This window comes from Mus caroli, chromosome 6 (assembly GCF_900094665.2).
Source record: "Mus caroli chromosome 6, CAROLI_EIJ_v1.1, whole genome shotgun sequence".
In the NCBI taxonomy this organism is placed as follows: domain Eukaryota; kingdom Metazoa; phylum Chordata; class Mammalia; order Rodentia; family Muridae; genus Mus; species Mus caroli.
This window is the reverse complement of record NC_034575.1, coordinates 60,217,605-60,237,266: the sequence shown is the minus strand read 5'-3', so window position 1 is coordinate 60,237,266 and position 19,662 is coordinate 60,217,605. Positions and strand designations below refer to the sequence as shown.

Here is a 19,662-nt window from a genome sequence, read left to right as displayed (position 1 = left end):
TAACATAATAAAAAGTTTACCTCCCCAAATAAGCAGAGAATCAAACATTTTACATGAAATAGGAATGTTGCCTGCCGATTAGACACCTGGAGGCAATATGGGATCCACTACTTGAATAGCTATTCTCCTGTCAGACTTAATATTTTCAATTTCTCTTTAAAAAGATGTGGAATTAGATGTGCATTCTGACCCACTGCTACTGTTAAACCTTTGGGCTAATAAAACTCTGACCTGGGAGATAGAGCCATGTTTTACAGAGGTAGACATGTTCCCTTAATCATCATAGTTAAAAGTGAATGGAAGGTGATGTTTCAAAACAATGTTCAAAGTATACTGAACATAGGGTATCTTTTAATACACTAATTACAAATCCTGGAAAGAGAAGATGTAAAATATATCTCATAAACTGCTTAATGGTACTGTAGGAAAACAAGCCAATCTATCTTCTTTATGTTTTAAACAGATTATCTAACAATTCACCATGCACTTCTGAGATGTCTGTTCTTAAACACCTAAGAACACACTGGCAATAACTCTCTCTGTCCTCAGCTGTCTTTGACTGTGACTTACTGTTGTGGATTAACAGGTGTCTTTGCAGAGAAAACGGAGTGCGGAACAAGGCTTTACATTCATCACACTGGAAAGGTCTCTCCTCGGAGTGAGTCTGCAGAAGGAAGATACTGAGTGAGAAAGGGGGGGACTGAGCTCATCACTGCAGAAAGCAGATGGCACACTGCTTCTTCCCATAATTCCCTGCTACTGAGGAGAAGGAGCATAACTGCAATCATTCACAGGGAAAATACCTGTTCTCTTAAATCCTTGGATTCATTAGAAATTTACTATATCAAATTGCTAAACTAAACACCATGGAGACTTCTCCAGATCTACTTTGTACACCAACATGGTGCATAGTTTGTCTAAAATACTTAACCCTCCATAGTTCCTGCCAGGCTTGATCAAATTCCTTTCAGGCAAGGGAAACAGTTCAAAGTGGCAGGCTCTCTACCTTTCCCTAAAACTTCACTGAGGCGCTGAAAGTGATCTGAATCTTCAGGGCTACTTTGCACTTAAATTACAACAGAGTATGGATTCATATGGTTAGCCTGAGGTAGCATTTGCTAAACACTTGATTTATATCAAGTGCCATGCTCCATAGAGTGACTGATGAATTCCAAGAGACAAGATCTTGATTAAAATGCTATTACTGTCACCATTTTAAGATGAAAAAAATGAAGACTTCCCAAAGATGTGGGTGTTATTAATGTCTATGGTACACGACAATCAGACATACTCTGAAATGACCACATACAAATTGAAGCCACTTTGGAAAAGAAACTGTGAATAAACTCTTATTCTATCCTGTGGATGGCAAGATTTAAGCTTTTATTTTAGGTTTTCATATTTTATTTGTGGAAGTTCTAAGTTCAGGGCACTCTCAGAGAACCCACTGAAGGCCTCGACTAAGAGAATGTGTACCCCTACTCTGACCAATTTCCTTTATAAAATATACCTGAAAGATTTAAGAACAGAAAGAAAACTCTTGAATAATTATAAAAGGATAGAAATGGGTTAATTAAAGCATACTAGAGTTATAACTGCAGTTACATTCATTTGTTTACTTTACTCTCCTTTATTTAAGAAGGAAAGGATCACTTATGTGTGCTAATAGCTGCTCTGCTTCAACTTGGCAGCAATCGCACCTAACCATGATAAGACAGCTATGCTTCAGCCCATGTGGTTGGAAAGATATAAATGAACAGAGAAGTGGGAAGATGAAGATACAGGCATGGGAGAAGCATGGGAGAAGCAAAGGAGAAGACATAATCATGAAGTCCAGGATGGCCTTAAGTGTTGTCAATTATTCTGAGATACGGTTTTTGGCAAGTGAGTCTAAGACTGTCTAAGACTGTGTTGATTTGAGAAGCTGTAGAAATAAACCAGGTAAGAGGTTAGAGGCTGCAGAGGCTTTCTTGGAGAAAAGAAGTACTAGGACAACTGGTGTCCCACAGGGAAAAAAAAAAAAAAAAAAAAAACCTGGTCTTGTGCATCGGCTTGCATCTATAGTGTAAGCTAGCAAAGAAGCAATCATGGCCTGCAGACCAGTGATATGGCAAGTCAAGGGAGAACAAGTTTGGGTTTAACACATGGGGTTCGAGTCACTTTTAAAGACACCATAATTAGTAAAACAATTGAAACCTGGATTATAGGATACTGAATGAATATTATAAGGTATCATTGCTGCATATGGCATTAATATCTAATTAATGACAAATTCAAAGAATTTGTCTTTAATCTCTTACCCATGAGACTGTCCCACAAAAAGAAAATATGTATTATTCAGTGTTAGTTAGAGAAGGAAGAGGAAGGCAAGATAGCATACTGTGTCCAGGAAAATAAACTTTCTGGGTGGCATTTTGGCACACTCCTGATACTGTAAATGTGCATACCCCTGGTCTGACGGACTTCCTTTACAAAATACATATGAAAGGTTTAAGAACGAAATGAATACAAAAGAAAACTCATGAATAATTATAAAAAAGATAGAAAATGGGTTAATTAAAGCATACTAGAGATTATAATTACATTTACATCATTTGTTTATTTAAGAAGGAAAGTCTTTTATAAGTTTTAGAGTGTCACACTGTGTATAGAAAACCACTTTGCCATATACATTTACTCACACACAACAGAATCTGGTAAGCTAGTCTAAAAACAATCTGCTCAGGAGAGGTTTCATAGGAAATTGGGAGAACTGGACAGCATGTTTGCTTTCTTGGCTCTTTCTTTGTTATTTGAACTTTACTCACGGAATAGACTTTTATTATACTACAAGAGCTACTTTGTTTAAGACCTTACAAATTTGACCAGATAATTTCTTTAGTTTTCCAAAAAGCCTATATTCAATCATTTATAATTTTTTTTCAGTATCTCAGACAAAAATAATCCTAGATTGGCTTGTAGTAGTAGGACATAACCAGGCAGGTAAATACTTTTACCAAATAAGATCCCAACATGCCATCTGTGTTGTTATAAACACCAGCAGTGAGTCCTTGTGCTGACTTGACAGGAAGATGCCAAGTCATATAAGAAATGAGTGTTCACATCTTGTAGATAGAGAGTTTGTGTTCATGATATTCTTTGCAAGTATCAGATGGAAGCTTCTAAAAAGGGATTATGCCATTAAAATTTTCACCGATTTAATAATTGATCCTTGAGCTACATGATATTCTTTCTCCAGCTGCCAAGGCACTGATGTCATCAACATCTGCTAATGTAATAGATGAAGTTGTCCTGAATAAATAGCATGAATTATCTTTTTAGACACATTTTTATGGACCAAATCCAATCTTTCATTACAGATGTAGAAAAGATGTAAGACGTGCTATACTATCTACACTATCCGTTTAGAATTCTCAAAAATTCCTCAGTTGGGTAGGACTATATCCAGTAAAATACAAAATTTGTATAAGTCTAGCCACATACATCAAATATTAATTTAATTGTAACAGAATAAAATTTTCATCAAGGCCATTTACAGCTAAAATTTCTAACTTTGACTTTCAATTGTCTGCATCGCCCCTTAATAACAGTACTTACTGCAGATGGCATTTTACCTTTGGGACATATACCATACAAGAACATTAAATCTATATCAGACTTTTGCCTTCCAAAGTTCAGGGACCACTGCAGAAGCACTGGAAAGACTGTAAGAGCCAGAGGCAGTAGACAATGACGGCAAGGAAATTGTTTTCCAGATGGAGCAGCAGAGCTGCACATATAAAATCACGGTTATGAAAGTTTGTATAAGATCTGCACAAGTTCAAGCCAGACAAAAATCACAGCATGGAGAGAGGAGGTAACCATGAAGCCCTACCTAGCTAAGGCATTACTGGCAGTTGACAGCAGGAGGACGGTGTGTGACCCGTGGTAAGTCACTGGCACTCCAGTGGAAGGCCACGCATCCAAGAACCTATAGGGAGTAATAAATCATACTTGATGGTTTACAGAAAATGAAGGACACAAAGTTGAGTGTAGGGAAGAGTGAGGGTGGATTTAGGAGGCTCTGAGTAAGGGGAAAATATGATAAAAGTACATTATAGGAAATTCTCAAGGACAAAGAAAAATAAAAATAAGAAAAATATTAAAACTAATTAAAGATAGAATGAGTGTAGAGAAACAGAAAAGAGAAGAAAGGAAGAGTCTGCTATACATACCCTAGTCTCTCATAAGGGCATGCTAACCTTGTGAGCTATATGATAAACCTGAAACTGTAACAGTATGTTTTACCTACCTAGATGTCTACAAGGTCTGTTGACTAAACTTGAACAGCCAGGCCTACAACTGGCTTCTTTAAAGGGCTTCTTCCTCCTTCTCCTCTTCTTCCTCTCCCTCCACCTCCTTAGGAAATACACGGAAACTAGAGTTATGCCTACAAGTTCACAGTTGACTCCACTCAGAAAAGAGTAGGCCATACAGGAGGCAGCCATCCAGAATGTTATAGAATTGAGCAGCCAAGCTAAGACACTCACCTGCTCACCTTTAGTTTTCTATACACAACTCTTTACAGACTGGGACCAAGGGTATGTCAAGAATTTTACATAAAGAATAAGATAGTTTTTAACTCTGTCAACAAGATCTATTTGGGTTATAAGGATTGCAGACCTTCACCGACAGTAACTAACTTTTTTTTTTTTTGGAGACAGGATTTCTCTGTGTATCTCTGGCTGTCCTGGAACTCACTTTGTAGACCAGGCTGGCCTCGAACTCAGAAATCCTCATGCCTCTGTCTCCCAAGTGCTGGGATTAAAGTCATGTGCCACCACGCCCGGCTAACTATTTTTTAGAAAAAAAAAAACAAAAAACTACATATTATAATTAGTTGGCAAGAACCCAGAAGGTTATCAGCTAGGAAAAGACTTGGAGACTCTGTGTGTGTGTGTGTGTGTGTGTGTGTGTGTGTGTGTGTGTGTGTGTGTGTTTGGTTTTATTCTTGGGAGCAGGGAGGGTAAATACAACCTATGCTGAATTACCAAACATTCATGAATGATTTCAGGATCTATTTTCCTGAGGTGTCTACTAAAGAAGAAAAAGTGACAAGGAAAGTTTAAAGTTTTACAACAAAAGAAACCACGTCCTTCTCTCCTTTTTCCCCAGTATTTCTCTCTTGTGGTTGTGGAAAGGTTAGGTCACAAACTTAGTCACACAAATGAGAAAAGATGAGGAAGAGTTTCTCAATTAAAGTCCAAGAATAAAAGGGCATCACTGACTTCTCAGTGTGCTGTGATCCAAATATTCATCAGAGTAAGGAAAAAGTTCAGAAAGATTAGGACATTATTCTAAATTAAATAAGCCATGGAAAAGAATTACCGTGCAGAATATAAAAATATCAAACTCATAAAGCAGAGAGTACATGGTGGTTGACAGGAGTGTGGCTGGAAGAAACGGCAATAAAGGAAGGAAAGTGGGATGATGGTGATAAAAAGATGCACAGTTCTGCTACCAATGAGTAAATCCTGGAAACCGACAGTAAGCTGCCTGTAATACTGAACTGTATATACTTAAAATTGCTAAAAGTATAGATTTGTAACTTTTAATTCTCTTTCATAAAAATTAATTATTTGCGTATAACATGACAGGATAATTTGGCATATAGAAAGGGTGATTTATTAACACACTATCATCTCATATACATTGTCCTTTTTGTCTTGTAGTGAGAATATATAAAAGCATAAAAGTAGATCTTACAGATTCTTACTACGTGAGATAGAAATAGAAAACCCTGTTAGGAGATCAATATGTTATGTCAGGTGACAGACATGTTGATTAGATTGATTGTGGTGATTGTTTCTGTGTTTGCGGAATTAAACGATCACAATATACATTGATAGCATGTACAAATTTTGGCACGTATGCCGTCATCATGAAAATAGTTAATTGAAAAGCAGGTTGCACATTGTTATTTCTCCACCCACCAAAGAACAGCAAATCCCAGCTGATGATCAGCGCCTGCTGGACACTATTATTTAGAATACTGCCTGGCACTCACAATGGACACTATTATTTAAAATTCTAGCTGGCACTCATAACTGAGCATCAAACTGCAATCGCTATCATCCCTAGGAACAAGAGATCGTTTTATACAAATGGAGGCACATGACTACCTTGGGCAGGCCTGAAGAAAAGCTGCCTGGCTGGAAAGACAGGCAGCTGTGGTATATTTACTGAGTGGCTGTCTTTCAGCTCCCACTTAACAGTTTAAAGACTTTTTTGCTGCTCATGGTTAAATTAACTCCTTTTGCCCTGGTTTTATAAATGGATTTATAATCTTTTAGAGGCATACTTTCCTTTGAAGCCTAACAAATGTTTAACACAACAAAGTTTGAATTACAGTGTCTTTCAAATGGTTGGACCATGACCCAAGACATATTTCTTATATCAAAACCAATCAGAGACCATCAAGAAGACTCTGCAGATAAAGGCAGGTGTTACCAATCCTGACAGCCTAGAAGCAATCTCTGGAACACACTTGATATATGGAAAAGACCAACCACAACAAAGCTGCCCCCTGAACTCTATGTCCATGCCATAGTATGGACACTCCAATGCAAGTAGGTAAATAAATAAATGTTATAAACAGTAAAATAAAATGAACAGATTACATGCACAAGTCTATATTTCATTAAATCTCTCTTAAACTTAAGCTTCTATTCATGTCCCTGTAAATAGGATTAAAAGCTAAGAAACTGCACATTGCTCAGAGTTTGACTACAAATGAATAAAACATGACTGTAAGAGTCCAACAGAATTGTTCCAAAAGTTGTGACTAGATTGTCAGTAGATTCTACAGTTCCATCCCTGGAAAATTACACAAAATATTTTTAATGAGCAGACACACATTTGACATCAAGAAGCTCGCAATGACTTCTTTGGGGGCTTTAACAGCCACTGTGGACTTACTTCTGCCATCAGGCAGACAGACATCCATCTCTCAGAGAAGGATCACCCTAGACTTTCACCAAAGTTGTGTGCTGCAGTCAGTTTGACAGGGAACAAACAGAGAAAGATGATTCATTCACAATTCCTGTCTCCTGTATGCCTGACCAATTATGATTCAAATAACCCAAATCTAACTGGACCCAGAATGCTGACTCTTATTTTAGTCCGACCTTATACTACAAGTCTGAATCAAATAAAAGGAGTACAGCGGGACCAGGAAATAAAAGCCTAATGGTGACTGGACCTACAGAACTATGATGAACCTGTTAACAGTGTAATCCTACAGTGCCATAGTCCATCCAGCATCAGATAAGTGGGCAAATGGATAAATGCAAAGAGCCAAAGACATATCTCATTTATTTAAAGGAGCACTCGCATTTGCTAACAGTGGAGACCAGACCGACCCTGAAGGATTTTTCTGACTTTCCGGGCATACCATTAGTCTGTAGTTTCCTAACTGACTGTTAATGAGTAATTATGGACCAACAGGTTGTTGACTTAGTTTTTCATATCATTCTTGAATATTTTAGGCATTTTCACATAACCACACTACCACACGTAGGATCATAACGCAGAAACACATGTGTGGGGGGCAGAAGGACAGAGCATGCTTTCCACTTTGGAAATCACAGCCATCACCGTTTCTGTCCTCCTGAAGACATCATTATTACTTTCATATGATTTATGGCTGAAAAGGATGAGGGAAAGAGCAAAGATCCTCTGCCAAATTCCCATATGGAATATAACACAAGCCAAACTGTGAAAAACTCATAAATGTGGGCAGATCAGTTTCATCAAAGAAGGGATTAAGAGGGTTCCAGAGACTGAACAGGAAACTTGCCAGATACTTTTTACAGTCATGTAATTCCAAAGGGACAGCAATGCCTACAGCCCTGCCCTGATGCAGTCCTTCAGTTTAAAGCAGGGTAGGAAGTTTAAAGCAGGGTAGGAAGCAGGAAACCAGGCAGAGGCGTATGAGGTGCTATCAACCGGCCCTGCTCAGTTTTTGATATATTTGTCATTTTTTTTCTTCTTGGACAGAAACTAAAATTGATATCATTTTGAATATTTTCACAAGAGCTAGCTGTTTCCTGAAAGTCCCCATTAATAGCGAAGTCACTACAACATCTACAAAATATTTTAAGGATAAATAGTTACCTTTCAAAATAGTAAAATCTTTACCCTAAACTCAATGAACAAACATTTCTGACATTGTGTGTGTGTTTTCACATAATTTTCTATGATGTTCAATGATCAGAAAAAATTTCCTAAATTTGATCATGAATTATTTACAAAATAAACAAGGTAAGATTAAAGCTAACATGCAAAGGTACAATGTGAAAACCATAAACATAAATCCAGAGAAGAACTAAGACCATATAACCTGAAGAGAAAACTGTTAAAGGGCATCTAAAGAAAAGCAGGTAGCTACTGTCACAGCAGCTAAGCAGAGGAAAGCCTCATTACCCAGGCCTGACAGCCTGGACTGGAATCCAGGAACTCACATGGAAGGAGAGAACCAAGGACCTCTGACCTCTACACATGCACTGCATACACGCGCGTGCACACACACACACACACACACACACACACTGTCATTCTAAATACTCACATGGCGAAGCCATGCTAAAGCACTGAAAGTGCTTATTGGAAGGTAGTGGGGCCCTTTAGGGGGTCAGGGTTCACGAAAGATATACTAGAAAGAATACCATCTAAGTAGGTACTGCAGCCCCCATCCCCTTTGGCATCCTGGCCACAGTGAGGGCAGTGACTTGGTTTTACCTGCATTCTCCTGTGCATTCTGCACCCTGAGGCTCTGCTTTACCGCGAGTATAAAAAACAAACAAACCATGGACTCAAGCCTTTTAACCAAGCCCAATAAACCTTTCCACTCAGTAAGCAGATTGATTTAGACCACAGGAAGCTAACATAGCTTAAAACACATTCGGAGGAAAGAACAGACCTAGCAAAGTGCACTACAAGAAACAAGGAGAGAAAGTGATGTGAGCAAAGCATTGAAATATTTATAAATAGTTACCTTTCAAAATAGTAAAATCTTTACCCTAAACTCAATGAACAAACATTTCTGACAGAGAGGAGAATACAAATAGCATCCGCTACAACCTCCGGTTCTTGGAGCTGGTTAGAAGCTGAGAACTATTTAATCAACCCACTCACACGGTGGACATTTTGTCTGAGAGAGTAGTTTTCAGAGTGGAGACAAGAAGAGAAGCCAGAGATCAATGGGCTAAGTGAGTGTTAACAAAGTAGAAGCAGGATCATCTCTAACTACACTGGTCCCTTCTGTCGAATGCCACAGATGTGCCAAATCTGGTTAAGGACCAACTAAAACCCTAGCAGTGAAACAATAAATAACAGATGCAAATAAGTGTCTTTACCTTCTTGTGGTTCTTGTAAACGTTTCTGTGAGCAAACCCCTTGCCACAGAGCTTGCACTGGTAAGGTTTGTCCTCGCTGTGGATTACTTTGTGGGCACCCACTTGATCAAGCCTCTTGAAGGACTTGTTACAGATCTCACAGTTATAAGGCCGCTTTTCTAGGAAGAATGAGCAGAGACAATATCATACAGATATGAAAGTCAAGGGTCAAGGGGATCCATCCTTTCCTGTACTTTTGTCGTATGCAACTAATTAAAGCACGGTCAGCCAAGCACAAAAATGCCTTCCATGTAATTCATCTGTGTTAGACATGTGTGCATTCACAAATTAACATGCAAATGCTTATTTTCTATAGATATATTTTAGCAGTTAAATCTTTGAAATAAAAAAGTTTAAATTCAAAGCACAAATTCTATTTCTATATGAAAAATAAAGGTGTGTTTATGTCAATCAAGTCCTTAATGCTGAGAGTTCTGCCAGCGATAGAAGCCATCAGTGAAGAGCACCAGGCAGGTGCCATGTGGCAGAGCTTCCCATCTTCAGAAGAGACACGTAGTTAGAGAGATTATAACATCGGCATTTATGGAATAGACATATGAAGTTAACATCAAAGCAAACAAATGTGCAAATTATACAAAGCACACCTGAAAGCCAACAGATTTCAATCATTGACTTTAACTCACTAACACTCAGTCTTCCTCCAAACCACATGGATGTTCAAAACATTTATTTCAGTATCCTCAAACTATAGCCTTCCTACATTCTTTAAAAGGATTCACTAAGATAAAAATTATTTTCAGTTCATTTTAGTGTCGTTACAAGAAAAAGAAGCCTATTACTCAACATTGTTTAAGTGAACTTATGCCTTAAGAAATTTCCCCAAAATATTAACATAGTTCTTTATTTTATGGGTACCATAGATAGAATGCTCAAGTATCTAGAAACATAATAAACACAAAAGTTGATTCTCCAATAATAGCCAGGCACTATGCTAGTATATTACATAAATGAACTTATTAATCAGTGCCAGGGTATCATGTCAAGAATAAAGAACCCAAGGTCCCAAATTAGATGGTGATTCTTGAAGACCTTTCCTATGCCTCAGCCAAACAACCTTTGCTTCATAAACAAACCCAGTTCTAGAAAATTAAGAACTTAAAAATCATTTGACTAAGCTAGAACTTATAGTGAGGGCTTCTGATTACTCATCAATTTCTTCAGCAAGGTGAAGTAATTCTTCTGCAGTGATTTCAATATATGCACGAAGTATGCAGTTCACCTGAATGGGTAATCATGTGACGCTTCAGCTGATTAGCAGAAATAAACTTTTTCATACATTCTTGACAATCAAATATCTCATGAATCTGAAAAAAAGATTAAACTGACAGTTAAACCAAGTGTTGAAAACTAATGAATTATACGCAGATGAAGCAAAAAATATAAACATGTGGACAACTGCTAGTATTGGGCCAAGTTTCCTTCATGTACCTTGGAAATGCCATGACATACTACATAGCTAACGTATCATCAGGAAATCCTCACAGGAAAGCATGCAGTATTCCTGCCTTATTTGTATGCAGTAAATATACAAACTGTTAAAAAAAATCCTTCACAGCTAACATATTAACTTGCATAATACATAAAATTTAGTGTGGGCCATATGATACCTGAGATATAAGTTTCCTTTTACAATAGGCATTAACGCTTCAAATGTAAACTATCAACTGCAGAGCAAGCAAGGCCAGTACAGCTCTGTTCTGAAAGCACTAAGTTCACCATGAAGCTTCACAGGACAGGAGGACCACAATAAAAAGGATGGACTATATAAAGTAGCCTATACATACAATGACTGAGTCTGAAGATCTAACCTTAAACATAAGCAATATGGCCAATTACATTAACAAAGGTGTGGTCAGGAAACCTTGGCTGAATGAATAGAGTACAGGATCTCTGACTTTGGGTAGGGATTGGATGAATATGTGAGATGTGAGTGTGAAATCAGTTCACTCTTATAACTATTGTAACCCAAGTATATCTCATTGCATGTTGTATAGTTTAAATATAGATGAATAAAATATATTTTATTTATTATATATTTATATAAAATGATATTCATTTATTTATATAAAATCTATTCAGAGTACAGCTTTAACACACAAGTTAATAAAAATGTTATAATCAGGTACTATATTAGTTCTTTCTATCTCAAACCATAAAATAGTTAGTATGGGAAAATCGAATCTCAGTTTATCATGATGTGGAAGGTATTCAGTTGTAAGAGGAAGATGGCATGAAGCCTGCCTTGAAAAATGCTGGCCAGCCAATTAGTAAGGGCATCAAACTATTGGACTAAGATGCAAAACTAGTTCTGTTGAAGGAACAATAATTAACCTTAGGCAAGCAAATCCTTCTTCATAGAGCCAAGACTTTCTCTGTTACTGAAAAATAACTAGATGCCACAGAGGAAAAAAAGATCAGCATGACTGATACAGTGCATGAGTGCAGGATAAGGTTTTCTTGGGATCCAAGTGGCCACGGCAAGAAGAGTGAAAAAAATGGAGAAAAGCTGGAGGCAGCAAGGCCAACAGATCCCAGACTGCCAGGTGGCCTGACTCCATGCCATGCCATGCTAGAGCAAAGCTTGAAAGCCCTCCTCTAACGACTTTACTCTTTAGTGAGTCAGAACTCACTGTGAGAACCTGGAAAGGCATAAAGCAGACAGTCACTGACAGACATCAAGCCTCTGGAGTCTATCAATGCAGAGATTCAGCAACGTCCACTTCTGAACAAGGATGAATTTCAGACTGGGGAGGTACGAGTGGGAGAACTACGAACACAAGTCCCAGACGGAATTTAGGAAGGACATGCAGCCTCTCCCATCAAACACCTATGGGGGCTTCAGCAACTAAGGAAGGGACATGAAATGTGTATTTAAAGCTAATAAGTGCAGATTTATATTCTTAAATACTGTATGTAAAAATATGTAATATATAATTTTATAACGATGACAAGGTAGTGCAAATGACAAATATTTGGTGTCATATAGAAATGAAGACTTTATTTGTAATATTCAAATTTACTGGCATAGAAAATGCTAAAAATTGATCTATGGACAAAATAATTGTTAAAATATTAAAATATACTCTTATTTATTCAGTATTTTTGAAACATGAGACATTTTTAAGGTGGAATTAATGAAATAGGTCATTTACAGCACACAAAAGCTTTTTAGAATTAACTCTCTTATTATAGAGGAAACAGGGTCATGGATATTTTTAAAACTTTTAACAAAACTTAACTGACAAATGACAGGTATTATTTAATCATGCCTAGTGTTAAGAAAACATGTTTTGTTAAATTTACAGTTTTCCATGCTCGTTTTCAGGTGATAATTTACTACTTTAAGTCCGAAATGAAACAACTTTAGATAAAAATCATAAGATACTTTATTACAACATAAAGTAGTATACTGTAATATAAAAGACTATATACACTATGCTGTAATTTAGTATTGTCATAAAGCACCATCTGCTGTCAAGATGAAATACTGCAACTAAACTCTACTAGACATTAGGGCGGACCAACTAAAATGATTGACAGTTGGAGTTACTATACTCTCCTATGTATTGAGAACGACTTTGAAGGGCTGCTCTAGATTGCAAGTCTATTTGCGCTAAGAATTTTTTAATATTCTGCAAATGTTCACAACATGAAAGAACAACTGTTCTTTCTGCATTCCACCAACAGTTACAACTTTTTTTTTACTATCAAATTAATTTTGTTTAATGGAGAAGGTATCTATATTAGTAAATAAATGGAAAATAAGGCATTATTCAGAAAAAGGCTCCATGACTAAGTTTGCTAAAATACTCTGTTCAAATATCTTAAACATCATAATCTAAGATTAAATAGATCCAGGAAATAAGTCATAGGTATTCAATAGGCATTCCAATTAGGGTGTTTAGAATTACAGACTTCAAAAGACTTCATATTTTTGCCTCAAACTAAGTCTATTCTCCAAGTCCTAGCATTTATAAGGGAGAAAAAAGGGAGCTACAGGACCTTGAGATACTCAGTGGGTAATGCATGTTCTGTGCAAGCAGGAAGTTCTAAGTTCAATTTCCCAGAACCCACATAACAGTTTGTCTGCAACCCCAAAGTTCCTGACGGCACAAAAGGCAGAGAAAGGAGATGACTCAGGAGCTCATGAGCCAGTCTTGTGTATGTATCAGAGAATAAGAGTCTCTCTCAGACCAACAATGGAGACTGTCTTCTGGTCTCCACATCTGTGCTCGGCATGTGTGTGCCTGCACTCACATGAATACGCATGTACACACACATATATACACAATTTAAGGGTTGGAGCTAGAAGATAAGTGTCTAGACTGGCATTCTGCAATTTCAGCACACATGCTCAAGTCTGAACACTACTGGGCAGAATATCCTGGCCCCTGTCCAAGAAGGACACCCAAATCGGAGACGCATAGTACATCTTCAATCAGCCCCATAAAGTCACCAGCTGGAAACTGCAAAAACTAAGACAATGAGCAGAGAATTCTAATCAATTTAATATCCTTGTTCAGAGAGGAGAAATCCAGCCCAATGTTAAATGGGGAACTACTGAAAGCAAAGGAACAGCCTTTATTTGCAATTTGTTATTTCTCCCAAAGATGATAAAAATCGCTCTATATCCAGGAGACAGCTTCACACATGTCAGTATGATTGTAACTATTTCATGTGTCATAATTTAAATCCATAAACTTGGGACTAATACATAAAAAGTGGCATCAGCTTTAAGTCCTGCCAAATTACCATGTAATAAATCTACATGCATACAAATACATAAAAAGCATTTTACAAATCACAAAAAAATAAAATTTTACACTCATCAGCAATATCTCTTCTAGATAACAAGTTACTGAAAGTTTTTTCATGTTCTCAGATATACTAAATATCTAGCATGTAAAATTAGGAAATTTTGTGCATTCTATTACAACACAAACAAAATCCAAATTTTATTTTGCTTCCACTGTATTCTCTATCAACTATTTACTAATTGCTAGACACATTAGACTTACATATAAAGATAACAGTAATTTTCATACTTACCACAAAGTGTTAGATACATTTTCTATGAATATGATAATTTATTTCTCCAATGACACAGGGACACACAAAGCTATCGATATGCACTTTCCTGTCAAGAGTAGAATAGAGCTAAGAGGAGCCCTGAGACATCCCAGTGCCAATCGGTCTCATTGTTATTAACTTAGCTCTAGTCTTTTAGAAATCATCTTCTAGCTCTCATTCTGTACCAAACTGAACCACAACATGTCCTCATGTTAATAAAAAAGGCAAACTCTCCACACAAAAATGTAGGTTTTCATATCACCGATTTGTGTTGCCTGAGCAAACACCAACTGAAAAAAATCTTCAAAAGGCAGTGGGTGCTCTGTGGGAATCAGCTAGACATGACGCCTGGTATTAAAGAATCTGTTAGCTAATGATGAACAACACAACTCAAAGGACTCTTAGCTCACTCTTCTGTACTGTGGAACATGTCGTCCCAGCTAGCTAAGCCCTGTCTTGGTATAACATCCGCCAAGTGATTGGGGCAGATGGTGACAGAAGGCCTTCCAGCCAACAGACAGGCTCTCACCCACCTTCCTGTGCTCCTGCAGGCTTGACACTGAGGTGCATTTTCTACTGCACACCGAGCATATGAGCTTTCTCTTAGGATCACCTAGGACAGGGAGGAAAGACCATCACAAATTAACTGAGGTTGACCCAGGATCCCTTCTACACCATTTCATTGTAGTAATTGAGAATTCTACACAGTTATATTCAAGTCTTTCTTTTCAAACTTGAGAGTTCCCAGCTCATCAGCTTCCACATATATCACATAAACTTTTCTCTATTCCATCTGTTAAAATAGTCTCTAGAGAGAAAGTTTCCACAAAAAGTCAGAACAAAATTTAAGTAAATCAAATGTTCTTTTTATAGGGAAAAGAATGACCATGTTAACTCATAAATTGATTACCCCATTTCCTTGACCTTTCATCAAGTGATTTCTTGCTATAGTTAGTTAGACTATTCCTCCAGAACTAAATTCCTGTAGAATTTGAGCCCATACCTTATTAAATAACTGTTAATGCATAGTATAATGTAGAATCATAAAATCAACCACAATAATATATTACACTAGCAATCTACACTGTTAGAAATCCCAACCAGAACTAAAATTCATCTTCTTTTACAGTAACAATAGAAACTCATATCATATTTCAAACTTCACAGTAATTAGACACTCAAAATAATTTCAAAATGTGATGCTATAACCACATTATCTGTACCAACACAAATTTCCTCAAAATGATATTTTATAATTAAAAAAATATTTGAAAGCTCCTAAAGTAAATATTAACATAATGTAGCACCCTGTGCCCATCACTTCCCCCAAACTAGGTGAAACCCATGCCCATCCTTGCTCTAACCTCAACAACAAGGAAATCCTGACAGCAGAAGTAATATTGCAGTGTTGTGTGATCATGATGCAGAGCTATGTTTATAAAAGGGAAACAAACATTTAGGAGAAGAAATGTAGGAATTTTCATTCTGGTTTTCAAGATCCTAAGATAGTCACAGCAAGAGCAGGTACATTTAATTGTTTAAAGCACTGTATAGACTACACAGCCATGAAAATATGTTTGGTGGTGACACTAGGGATTCAAAAGAGAAACTTCTTCACACAACAAAATGGACATCATCTTGCATGGACTTGTTCATCAGTCTATACATAAACTCTAGAAAGACCACCGAGAAAAACAACATCCCATCTTTCCAACTCCAATTATTTGGGATTGGTTTAGTTCTCTGTTGAGACCAGGCCCTGGTTTTCCCATAAGATGGGAGAAGAGAGAAAGAAGTTGACATCGCCAACCATTCATTTCACTGCCAATTCTGCTTCAGTACCAATCTCCCATCCCTACCATCTCTTCTTCACATCTCTTTCATCTTACAATTGGAAAACTATTTACACAGAGCAATATAGAAAGAGCTTATGAGGATACAGAAAATGTTATTTCTCATAAACACAACCTTTTTCTTAGCAGCCACAGAATCCACAGACTTTTGGCTTCCTATATTCAGGTTTGCATGGTGTTTAACTTTCAGGAGAGTTGGGAGTATTGTGATAAAGTTCAGTGGTGGGTTGAGGCCCTGGGTTAAATCATCAGGATCAGAAAAACAAATCAAACAACAGCAAAAATATTACACTAACAGTTACAGAAGCAAGCAATGGTCAAGGAAGCCATACAACTCTACTCATCTACAAACCTATCCATCATCCCCTATTGTATCTACAAAAAATGTCTGACCTGTGTTTAAATATTCAGCTTCCCTTCTTTTACCTCCTACTGGTCATATCACCTAACAGGACAATCAGTACAAAAGTAACTTGGTTTCCTAGCTCCTTAAACACCTTGTGTTCTATACAGAGAGTCCTCAGCCATACCTTAGTGGTGCTCTCCTGGCTCTGACAGGAAGTATTCTCCCCATCATCCGTACTTTAAGGAGAAAAAAAGTAGTAGAACCAGGCTAAGGATTAGAAAATGATACCACGTGCCAAACCAACCAAGAGGTGTGCACAGAGACCTTCGCTAAAATACAGCAACGTTCACATCTTATCACAACCTGCAACATGGGATAATGATGATGAAGTAAACTCTTCATGTATGACTTGTTTCCTGCAAAATCACCACGAATGCCCCAGAGCTGCAACAGTAAGCAACCCAAGGCCAATTACCAGAAGACTCAAAAACTACACTATAAGCACAGCAGGAGGACCATATGCCTAGTGATGCGGACGGAAAACTTTCCAGAGTTGTAGCATCCATCTGGCTTTTTACTTAGTTCAGCAAAGTTGACTTTAAAACTGACATAAAAGTTTGGTTAAAATACGTTGCAGACAAAGAAGGAGAAAATTAAGAACAGCATTTTAGCCAAAACAGCATTTAAAAAAAAATAAAAACCTATGAAAGCAAATCTATCAAAAAGTTATGCCTGCTTCTGCCATCATATTAAAGGCACCAGTATATTTTAAATTCAGCAGGGGAAGTCATTTTCCATATACCAGCCATATGTTCTTCACAAAGAAAGCCACAAAACAATGCTGGGAAATCTTGATGATTGGCACCCCCTGAAGGTTAGCTTAAAAGCTTCACCTTCTGCCCCCAGAGCACTGTTGATGGCTCACAGTGTGCAGGCTCAGGCAGTGAGGAAGGGAGGCCTGTAGTCTCACTCATGGTAACCTCTCTCACTGTGTTATTGAAGTCAGTTATTTTCAGGCAACAGAGGTCCTTATGCCAGGTATCAGTCACTCTTTTCACCTAATTGTGAGAATGAACCAAGAAGGAAGAAAAGAGTGTCCTGCTTATCTATGCAAAGGCAAATTTCTGTTCACTTCCCAGAAGTGGAGAGTAAAAGCAAACTCATGAGAAAAGACATGTGCAGAAGGACAGGAGAGTTTCCTTAGGTCTCACACTCTCTAACCAAACAGACCGCAAAGAAGAGAAAAGGCCCCACAGAGCAAAAGGTACCACAACCCAGAATATATTTATTGATGGGCAAGAAAGAAGTAAGGAAAAAATCCTAGGTGAAAAGCAAATCTTTTATTTGCTTTATTCTTTAGCTAGGGATTATAAGGACTTAAGGAAATCATCTGCTCAAATTTCAAATATTTTCAACTCCAAGGCAAAGGATAATTAGGAATTTTCTCCAGTACAGAAGAAATATAAGCACTTAAGGCACTGAACATTCTTGTAAAAATATGAAGGCACTTCACTTCCTAGTTTCAAATTATACCTACAAATGATCAATTTCAACAGTGTATGAAATATCAAGTTTATAGACTAAAACAGTGAAATGATTGAAAAGTATACCTGAGTGGCAAGAACAGCTAAGTGTGAGCATGGTTTACAGTGATGATTAATTCAGACATGGGGAAAATGATAAATGCTGCTGAAATAAACTAGGAAACAGGTAAGATGTGTGTCTGTGTGGCGCACAACAGAAGCCAGCCCCCTCCTCACAAAAGAGAATTTGAAGCAGATCCCATGGCCTAGGGAAAGGGGCCCAGTTAGTAAGGACTGTGCAGTGTCTCCTCACCGGTGTGGACATTTTCCTGGTGCCTTCGCAGGGCATCCTTGCTTTTCAGCCTCTTCCCACAGCTGTCGGCTTTGCACACAAACCTGGCATCCCCTCGGCAAGCCTTCTGGTGCTGCTCAAAACTATAAGGCAAGTAGCAAGGGGGCAGAAGAAATGATGAAGGTATGCCTACACACTCAAAAGTCACACAAGGTTTCTGCAACCCATGCCTCCCAGGACTTCCTTCCTGCAGGAGTCTGGAGGTCATTTCATGCATTAGTTATGTTGGTAAGAAAAATGTATCTAAATCCTTCAGTTTACTTAGTGCAGTGCTGACTTGCTCCAAGCATGAATTATGCACAAGAAAATGACCTGCAGACTTGTGAAAGCCATTTCATAACCAGATGCTAAACCTCAGTGCTGAACTGAAAAGAGAATTGCAAAGGGCACACTGAACACTCGATGAAGAATTTTTCAAGCTGCTTCTGGCTGTGCAGAAAAGTGCAATGATGAGGGTGGGTGAAGAAGCCAGAGTGCCAGGATATGCTCCCAGCCTTGTGCTGCTCTGTGTGGTCTTCTACATTTTAATGGTAGCCTATTAGCTCTAAGATATAGTTCAAAATCTGACAGTGCAATAAATACATATAAAAGCTGACTAAAATGCAAGTTAAAGTTAACTTGTTAAAAAGTATTATAACTTTCGCTTGGCTTTATTTGAAGAAGTTAATAAAATCTCTAAATGTTTAAGTCATCCTAAAGGTATCAATTTTTGAAAGATTTGTTACTTGTAAATAAAATTATTTTCAGATTTCATAAGCAAAACCTGATGCATATAATATATAGAAATGTCATCTCTTTAGAAGACAGGTACATGATAGGTAAGTAGGTAGATAGATGATAGATAGATAGATAGAGATAGATAGATAGATAGATAGATAGATAGATAGATAGATAGATAGATAGATAGAAATAAAATGGCATACTTTGGAATTAAACACAACAAAATGGAAACATTAAATATTCTGGAAGCTGTTTTACTCATGTAAGGTGACAGTTTGCTAAGTGTGGAATTTTGGAGTCTGTATATTCTCTCACTTTTGGTAACTCTGATCTTACAAAATGT

The 19,662-nt window shown here is 37.5% G+C and overlaps 1 protein-coding gene across 3 annotated transcripts in view; it reads right to left on the bottom strand.

Annotated features, from left to right (window-relative positions):
* Prdm5 (PR/SET domain 5) overlaps positions 1 to 19,662 on the bottom strand; it is a 159,520-nt gene that overhangs the window by 55,071 nt on the left and 84,787 nt on the right. Inside the window, exons 6-11 of one of the 3 annotated variants that reach the window (XM_021164996.2) lie at positions 18,953 to 19,045; positions 18,561 to 18,682; positions 15,059 to 15,138; positions 10,675 to 10,759; positions 9,396 to 9,553; positions 571 to 664 (exon numbers count right to left, since the gene is read on the bottom strand). In XM_021164996.2, coding sequence (XP_021020655.1) covers positions 571 to 664; positions 9,396 to 9,553; positions 10,675 to 10,759; positions 15,059 to 15,138; positions 18,561 to 18,682; positions 18,953 to 19,045 — 632 coding nt within the window. The remainder of the gene's footprint in view (positions 1 to 570; positions 665 to 9,395; positions 9,554 to 10,674; positions 10,760 to 15,058; positions 15,139 to 18,560; positions 18,683 to 18,952; positions 19,046 to 19,662) is intronic. The other 2 variants (XM_021164998.1, XM_021165000.1) reach the window with 2 other exon arrangements.